Here is a 10,189-nt window from a genome sequence, read left to right as displayed (position 1 = left end):
TCGATTACAAAGTCCTCGAGAACAGGATCGGGGTGCACGTGAAAGCTAAGTGACGTTCCGGTAACGGACAAAGACTGATTTCCATTAAATTTCAGCACATTAAGCCCGAAGTTAAGCAGCCGTCCCACCACCGACTGGTTACTGTCCCAGCTAGCACCGTTCATTCTTGGCGATTGACAAACCATATAGGTGTCGTTAACCGGTGGATCACAAACATTGTATGCGTACCTTGTGACACCATTGGGAAGGTCAACGTACAGTTGGGCAGAGGATATAACGCAAGGTTCTACGAAATGTCTTCCGTGAATCGGCACAGAAGTGCCACCGGACGCTATGCCACCAAGTTGTTGGTCTGCGTCTAGTACGGGATCGACACAATACTTGAATATCTGGGACGACTCAATCTTTAGTCCACTTTCGAACGACGAGTACTCCACCAGGATCGGACCCGATAATGCGTCAACCGCTTGTGACGTAGTGCAAGTTATAGTGTCGAGCCCGGACGTATTTGGATTCGTGCATACTGTTCCTGCCACGGTTACCTTTAACGTTCGGTTCTCAAGGAATATCCTGTGGTTCCTAACTATTATCCTTACGGTCGTTCCACCGGTTTTCGGTCCAGACAGTGGATTTACCGCTGTTACATTTATTTCGGCACATTCATTCGCCACGTACGCTACCTTTTCGTCTATTATATTTGTAGCATTATTCTTTAGGTATAAGCTCTTGTCATCATTACAGGTGTTTTCGGATGAACACCATTTCAAGTAGTTCGAGTACTTGTTTGTATTCCATCCACATGTCACACAGTTTTTGTACTTTTCATTGGTGGCGCATTCCTTATGTCCATACACCGTAACATAGTGATCAGCGACGTTGTCAAACTGTATCATAATGTCATTGAACTTAATAAATATAAAAATAATAGCCGGCTTGATGTTAACCGATGATTTTTTTTGGAGGAATGAACACAATATTTTCGTTTTATCTGTTATTTTAACCTTTTCTTGAAAAGCATTTAGAATTGCGTAATACATATCAGCGTTATTAAGATAATTTATGAAACCTAACAAATCATTTGTTATCTCGACATCATAGTCCACACAAATTCTTGAATTGTCTGTATATTCATAATCATATTTTTTAACTACTCTAAACTTTGGACATTCTCCTATTCTGGAGACAATTAAACTCGACGAATTATATTGATTCGTTTTTTCACATGTTTGTTGTTTAAGGGACCATACACACATAGGTTCGATTGTACATTTGCTGCACGTCATTGAATCTGAGCACCTGATTTTCTTGTACTCTTTTTCAAGTGAGCTACTGTGCGTTTGAAAAATCAAAGCCTATGGACACCAAAAACATTTATTAATTTAATTTTAGATTTTAATTATCATTAAACATTAATATTATAATGAGATTTTGAATGAGTCTTATATGAACATCATAAACAATATAACTGTATATTGTTATCTATAGATTGAGTTTATAGTATTCTTACTAAAAACACTTACAACTTAGTAATAATACGGTAAATGATTGGAATAATTATTTACGGAAAGTATGTGTTATGGTTTTGAGAGTAATAGAAAATAAAAAATTGGAGGAAAAGGAAAAATAGTGAAAATTGACGAAAGTTTGTTCACTAAACGTAAAAATAATTGTGGAAGAGTACTCCCCCAACAATGGATTTTTTGCGGAATATGCCTCGAAACAAAAGAGGTATTTTTAGTAGAAGTTCCTGATCGGCCTTCTGCTACTTCGATGTCAAAAATACATCAACATATAGAGAAAGGGACGATAATTTACTCTGATTGCTGGCGGGCATATAACGCAATACAAGATAATGGCTATGAGCATTTTACAGTGAATCATTCCTATAATTTCGCAAGTACACATGTTCCCACACGAGGAATAGAAAGACTTTGGGGATCGGCAAAATGAAGAAACAGACGCCACAGAGGTACGGCCTGACACCATTTAGAATCTTACTTGGCGGAATTTATGTGGAGGAATACTTATCATGATGAAGAAAAGTTTCTAAGTTTTACTAAATAATATTGCAAATCATTGGCCACCACAAATTGATTTTTAAATTTTAAATTTATTACTAAATTTTATTTTATCTTATTTATTTTATACATTTTAGTATTATATTTGACATTTATTATTCATAATAATTTATTATATTTTACAATTATTATCATATTATCAATAAATACATTGACATTATAGCTTTGAGTAGTTTTGTATTATTATAAACGTATTAAAAATATGTTGCGTTCGAAATCAAGGTAGTCGCGATAATTCACAAGTGAAATCAAGGTAGTCACGACGAGTCGGCGGTAGTCGCGATACCGCACAAGTACCGTTTTTAAATTATATATTTACTTATAAATGGATTTTATTTCTACCTTTTTTAAATCAATCTTTAGATTTTTTTTTATATTTGTAATAAAACTTTGTGTAGATTTATTTATATCTTATTTATTATGATACTATAAAATAGCGATAGTGCTTTTTTCTGATGCTCTTTACAATGTTTTGAATTATTTTATTAAAATAATTCAACAATTAATATTTTAATGAGCATTTTATCAATAACAGAAAAACATATTGATAATCGTTAAATTATAATTTGTATTGGTATTTGTACTTACCATTGTATAGACAGTTAAAAATAGTCCATTCATAGATTTGTAATTGATATATTTTTTGTTTTTGCATATCTTTCTGCTATCAGCTATTGCACTGTTAAAATGTTGTATTTTCCGTCCAATATTGTTCATCTATAAACAATCATTTTACTAGACTCCTTCCAGATTTATTTTTCCAATAATTCAAAATAATTAATTTCATAATCAGTTATTATTATTAAGTTATTATTAATAACACATTTTTCTCGGTAAAAAATATTGAAAATTTGATAAAAGGTTCCTCATAAATTTTTTTTATTATATACATATTAAAATATTAAAGATACATATTAAGTACGATTTTTTTTTTTTATAAGCTATTGAAGTTTTACAATAACTTTCAATATTAACATAATTCGTCAAAACCATGTGAACATTCTTCAAACTATTCTGTAGTTAGATTATTATAAATGTTGAATTTGTATAACTTAGACTAATATTAGCAATGAATATTTCATGATTAATTTAAATAAGTTCGAACAATTACCTAACAGGCACCAATGGTAACTTTGCCATGATCTTATTCTTGCTATTCTATGTTAAGGAGATGTTGAATCAAAAACACTAATCAAAACAATAAAAATAATATAATATTATGATAGAAATACACTAATATAGTAATATTACTACAATTACTTTCAGTTCGAAGCTAATTATTAAATTATTGTAATGGTTAAATATTAATTGTTATAATATTTTCAATGATTTCGCCAAACATCAAGTCATCGTGTAGTAGGTAATAAGTATAGAAAATAAATGTGTTACTTTGATAGCAACTTCAAAAAAGGTGGCCAAGTGTGTACCACTTTGTTCTACATCAGGTGACGTGTAAGACAATGTACCTAATGAAAATGATAAACCTGAATTCAACGATGTAAAATCATTGCATACCTACAAAAAACGAATCTATTAAAGACTTGAGGTCAGCCAATATTACTAAGTTTATATTATTAAGGGATTATTACTATTGAAGTAATTAATTTTAGTATTAGTAGTACAGTAGGTTAGATCATCAATATATTCCGTTAAAATATCTAGTTTGTAAATTTGAATTTGAATTTGAATCTATTAAAAAAACTGTGATTATAATACATAAAATATAATTTTTAGATTTTTTAGTTACAATATCCATACATAATATGAGAAACGTTGGTTTATATATTCATTCCTTAGCTATAAAAATTGAACATTTATACATTTTTAACTATAAATAATTTGCGAATTTTCGGGACTTTGAAGAAATTCTTCAACATTTAATCCGTTAAAGCTTATGAGGATGTCAGCGCACTATTCGTTTTCTCTCTCTGGCCCACGCGCAACATAGACAAAATACATTTAAGAAAAATAATTTTTTCTATGCGTTTAAGTAATCTTAGAGTAAAGTTACCTATTACAAAAAAGATAGAAAATAATATTTTTGAGGGAATGTCATATCGATTTTATATTTTATTATTATTTGACTTTGTATTCGACTTTCAAAATAAATAAAAAAATGTTGTAGATTTAAATGATGTTTAAATTGTTTTGAGTCAATATTTAGACAAATCGATATGTCATTCCCTCAAAATTATTATTCTCTATCTTTTTTTTCATGGGTGACTTTTCTCTAAGATTACTTGAACATATAGAAAAAATTATTTTGCGTAAATTCGTTTTGTCTATGTTGAGTGTGAGCCAGAGAGAGAAAACAAATAGGGCGCTGGCAGCCTCTTATAGAAAAACCGGAACAAATGTATCTTTGATAATTTTGATCTAACATTACAACAACATAGGTAACAAGTAACAACATATTATGATAAACCTTGTAAGTATATAAAAGGGCTCCATACGACTTGTTTCTTACTCAAAACATGGCTTACAGGAAAAATTCTAATGCCTCGTAAAGTCACCCAATTTCGATTATTTATTATTTATTTTTTGGAAAGAGAAACATTTCTTACAGGGCGCATTGGACTTGAATATTCAAATTTCTATTTCTAAACCATAAAATAATATTTTGAATAATATGTCCAATTTCCACAAGCTTTAGTTATTTTTATTACATTTATTCGAGCAATGAAATTAATAATCTAAGTCCAATGCACCCTGTAAAAATGATCTCTTTTCTGACGAAAAAAAATTAATCAAATTAGACCAATTTTAAACATCTTTCTATTTATATCTAAGATTTGTAAATTTAACACGAGATTCCTCATAAGTTTTCCTACCTTTAACAAAAAGAAAGGTACACTGGAAAGTCAAACAATATCTAAAAATTAGTATGTTAAAATTTTTTGACATTGATTTTTAGGAACGTTCTCATCTAACGATTATCTTATTTTCTTGCAATTCAAAAACGAATAACCTTATACTTAGTTGAAATGTACACAAAATATTTATTTTAACATTTACCAATATTTGAATATATATTTTGACTCGTAGATACTTAAAATTTTCACTAAACGTTTATAATATTTTCATTTTATATAATTCATATTTTTTTATGGTTGACCGACACAGGTGGATTCCCCCCCCCCCCCCCGTGGTCCACCACTGGGTTTGGCTGATAAAATACAAGTCTACAACTTATATAATAAATCCATTATAGTAAGGGATATTATAATATATTTTTCATTTATTTTTATAGAACTATCTACGATAGTTTACTAAATTATAATAATAAGAAATTAACCATTCAAAATTAAATCAGCACTCACAAACACTATAGTATTTAATTACCTACACCAGGCGTGCCCAACCTGTTTCAACTTGCGGGCCACATTTGTAATTTATATTTATACTGCAGACCGTATATATGAGTATATTCCATTTAATGTTGATAAAATACACACTATTAATCAGGGGTTAAAGTGAGGGGGGACGCAGGGGGACTCAGTCCCTCTACCACGGCCGGTGGTTAAAAAGCGTCCCCTTTAACAAATTAGGGTTTTATATATTAGACATTATATGTAAAATTATGTATGGAACGCTTAAGATTATATGGAGACATTAGTCCCCTCTGGAATTTTTTCTCACTTTAAGCCCTGCTATTAATATGCTTAAAATGTTGTTATTCTTTTAAAAGCTTATTAAAATAACAGGTTTGTTTTTAAATTATGATTTTTATTTAGGTATACATTATACCTATTAAGTATACGAAAAGAAATTTCTAATTTTATAAAATGGTCACGGGCGCCGGGTTGAGCACACCTGACCTACACAATCACTCAAGCTTGGGAAAGTTAATGATCATTTTGTAATTGAGTAAAATTAAGTTTAAAGAAAACATTTTAAAAAGTTTAAAGTTAGTTGTTATCCTAATTTTTTTTTCAACTCAATTAAGTTAAAAGTTATATGGAAACTTACAATAAACTTACTAACTTAGTTAAGTTATAATTATTTTTTTTTTAATATATATATAGCTAATAATATGGTTTAAGATTATAAAAAGTATATGTTCATGATAATATATGCATCATCAATAATAATTTTATTATATATTATATTATTAATTATGTATTATTTAATTATTTATAAATTAAAGTAACTTGAATTTTATTAAAAGTAACTTGTTATTTATTGAGTTTATATCTATAAAAATCAGTTTAGTTAAAAATTAAGTTTTAGAAAGTTAAGTTAAAACTCTTAACTTAATTTTGAATTTTTATAACTGGCTTATGCCAATGCTTGCTATCACTATGTCTACAACTAAAAAATCATAATATTTTCATTGGTAGATACCTTATTATTTTATTTAGTGGTTCATAATACAAATATTGAATATTTTCATACAGTTATATAGATGATGTAGGTACCTATATTAGTTAATTAAATAATACACCAATGAATACAATTTCTAATTTTTTTCTTTTCAAAAACGTTTTTTTTTTTTTAAAAATAACAATCTTTTCTTATATTTTTTACACTAATTATTAGATAATATTAGCTATTAGGACGCTAGGTAAACAATTTACAAAGGGGTATGGTGCTATTGGTGGATACGAAATTAAAACATTTCTCTGCACCACCATAAATTGAGGCCAATTTCCGCCACTGAAAAATATATTAAATTTCTATTGTAAACAATATATTACACTGCATATTATGTTATCATAATAAATATAATACTATGTATGAATGTTAGTTTTGTATATGATGTGGTTTTGAACAGATTTTAATGTCGTTTTTAATATCTCTACAGTATAACTTGTGCAGAGTGCGTTTGTAACTTTATAATCCTAGAGCCAAATGAGTGAGCAGAACATTTTGGATTATAATATGGTGTTTAATAATCTTGTTAATGAGTACCTAATTAATTTTAGGGAGTGACACAAAATGACAAAGGATATTGTGATATCTGTATTACTTTAGCGTTTTGAATTAAATAATTAGCAAATGTTCGTGATTTTGTCGATTTTTTTCGAAATGCTAACTCCACATAAAAAATAATGTGAGTTTATACTAAAATGTTTTCCTAATTTCCACTCATATCAACTTATAAGGAAATTGTATTACGCATTTTCAAGATTTTAGACAAAGCGGAAAAATGGAATCAACCATAATTGAAAAATGTTTGAAAAAAATTGCTGTAATAACAGCTCAAAAAGTGTCAAAATATTATAAATTATAGAAAATTTCTATTCATAGATTTGGTGAAATTTTAAAGTATCTTTGGTTATTAGTTTTGAAGTTGCATCAAACAAATTATTAATTCATTAGCCTACATACATACCATTTTGTGTACACAGTTTTTGTTAGAGAAGTCGCAGAAAGTTTTTTTGTACAACTTGTTGAAAAACCAAATCTTTTTTGAATAAAACAAATTAAAAACTAAAAAGATAACAACTTATAGTGTGCTTTAAAATATTTTATTATAAAATTTATTTTACCGTTAAATCACTGTGAACTATGTTATATTATAATCAACGGTCACCATAATAATGTACTATGTACAGTTTCATAAAATATTATCAATCGCCCTTCATTCATAAATAGGCTATTGACATTTGATAATAAATAAACCCACGTAAAAATGTATATTATCAGATACAAACTACAGTAAAAAAATATATCAAATTTATATTGTAAAAAAATATGTTATTGTGTTTTCATTTTAGACTTTATCACGTTTATATTTTATATTGCTAATATTTTAATATGTACCTACCTAATTCAGAATGACAAGGTGACAAGGGATATTGTGAAATCTCTACTATTTTGAGCAATCTGAATTAAATAAATCTCACCTTTTTTTTTTTTGTAGATTGTGTGATTTAATCATAATGTTAAATCTGAGCAATTGATTTTATTTGACATAATTTCCATTTATATTATAAAGACTATGGAGGCAACAATGTATTAAGATTACACTACTCAATGATTTATGAACTGTGTTAATCAACACACAATGTTGTACAATATCCAAACTTAATTATAATAGCCCAAGATAACTTAACATATAATTAAAACAATATTGTTTTAACGATTCGTAGAGAAGACTTAGATAAAAAAAATATGGTATTTATATAAAAAGTTTACTAATATAAAATTTGTTTTAGCAACAATTGTTTAATATTTTTATCCATATATCCATAATCGTTGCCCGTTGGTTACATACCAGGAGACCAGGGCTTAAGTTCTAAAAAAAATATCGTTTTTCCGTTTTTGGGTATTTAAACGTTATACAATTTTAATGTTAAACGTTATTGTACGTTGAAACGTTATTTGATTTTTTCCGTTTAACGCTATTCAGTTTTTTTAAACGTTATTTTAATTTTTCGTTTTTGTTAAACGTTATAATTTAAAAATAAATAAGGAATTGTTTTTTTTTTTTTATAATAAATTCTACTGTTATTTGTGCCATAATTTATTATCCACACTGTTATTTAAGAATTATGAAATTAGTAGAATTTGTTGGCCAGGTTACATTACCTATTTTCAATCTTCCTAGAGTTTTTAGCAAGGAGCTAACTGATCAGTTAATCATTATCAGTTAAACTATAAAGTAAGTATACACCATAGACGATTAGACGAAAGGTAGTTAATCACAATTGGACGACAAACCAACACTAACTAAAAAACAATAGCAACTTGAAATTATATCAAATTATACTTCAAATAACACGCCCGCATTTTTTCACCAATTAAAAAGAACATAAACGGATAATTATTAGTTGAATATTAAATTTATTTATAGGCTGGGGCTATACACGGCGTATTCCGCGGCGTTTTCCGACAGCCGAGTTATACAAGGCGTATCCGTCGAGCGTATTCCGCCTAATTATCTGTGCAATATTTAAGAAAATGGTAAATCCCATAATTATTGTATCAATAATACAACATTTATAATATTTAAATTTATAATATACATATTAATATATTAATCACAATCGAATAGCACAAATTAATAATAGACACTCATCGATCGATCATTGGCACTAGTCAGTTAGTAGGAGTAGGTTTATCAATTATCATTATGCCAAAAATTACACCAGCTCTAATACTTGCCATAAATGAGGCATTGGAAGAAGAAGGAGAGAAATATGTACACAGGAAGTTTGCTGTACATCCCTACGGGAAAAAAAGGACAGAAAAGAATTCAATATAATATATGAGGATTTACGACGATTTCCTGAAAAGTTTTTAATTATTATAAAATGTCTGTAAAAACATTTGATGAACTTTTAAATACTGTAAAAAGTGACTTGGAAAAAGAACAAAACATCAAAGGTGATACAATACCGGCAGTGGAAAGGTTATCGATTACTTTAAAGTAAGTACCAATTCTTTATTTAAATAAGTACTTTATTATTTTTTCTAACAAAATCAAAATTAAACACTTTATATGCAACTTATAAAATCAAATTAAATAAATGAAAAATACCTAGTATCATATTTAAACCAAATAATATTGACACCTGCGCTTAATAAAATAAAAAATGATAATACATTTTGATCTAATATTGGGGTGGTCAATTATTACTTGAGCCAGGAATTGCATTCTCAGGAACCTGCAGGCCATATTCGTGAGATGTATTCAATGCTGGCATAGATGGTGGAGATTGAATTGGTTGTATGGATAGACAATATGATGAAGTTGATTCAGTGAGACGTTTCCTGGCATATTTCTGTATAACCTGCATCAATTCAATTCTGGCATCCATTTTACTGGCGTTATAAATTGCCTTCATTCCGGGTAATAACGACAGAAGAAAATGTTTGTCGTCATCATCATCTTCCTTCTGAGATTTATCCAAAACTTTCAAAAGTTTCTGTTGGAATAAAGAGGGGGAGTCACTATTTTTTCTATTGGTGTTTTTTTTTGTTCCCAAGATCGATGTTGGAAAAGGCGTGTTCATGGATGTATCGATTTGCGCGGTTAAATCACGAGAAGGATTATCATTTGAAGCTGCAATCTCAATGTCTGGTGAATCTTCTGTATCTTCCAAATACATAGTATTTTCCAGTGAAAATACTGAAATATTACCAGGTGTTCTGAAATAAAAAAA

General features: G+C 28.6%; 1 protein-coding gene across 1 annotated transcript in view; it reads right to left on the bottom strand.

Annotated features, from left to right (window-relative positions):
* The window catches only part of LOC103309417, a 9,574-nt gene extending 2,041 nt beyond the window's left edge, over positions 1–7,533 (bottom strand). Inside the window, exons 1-3 of the mRNA XM_029486279.1 lie at positions 7,414–7,533; positions 2,667–2,795; positions 9–1,352 (exon numbers count right to left, since the gene is read on the bottom strand). Of these exons, the coding sequence (XP_029342139.1) occupies positions 9–1,352; positions 2,667–2,795; positions 7,414–7,416 (1,476 nt within the window). The 5' untranslated portion in view covers positions 7,417–7,533. The remainder of the gene's footprint in view (positions 1–8; positions 1,353–2,666; positions 2,796–7,413) is intronic.
* Between the last annotated feature and the right edge of the window lie 2,656 nt (positions 7,534–10,189).

The sequence above is a fragment of the Acyrthosiphon pisum genome, chromosome A1 (genome assembly GCF_005508785.2).
Source record: "Acyrthosiphon pisum isolate AL4f chromosome A1, pea_aphid_22Mar2018_4r6ur, whole genome shotgun sequence".
NCBI lineage: Eukaryota > Metazoa > Arthropoda > Insecta > Hemiptera > Aphididae > Acyrthosiphon > Acyrthosiphon pisum.
This window is presented reverse-complemented; position numbering and strand designations above follow the sequence as displayed.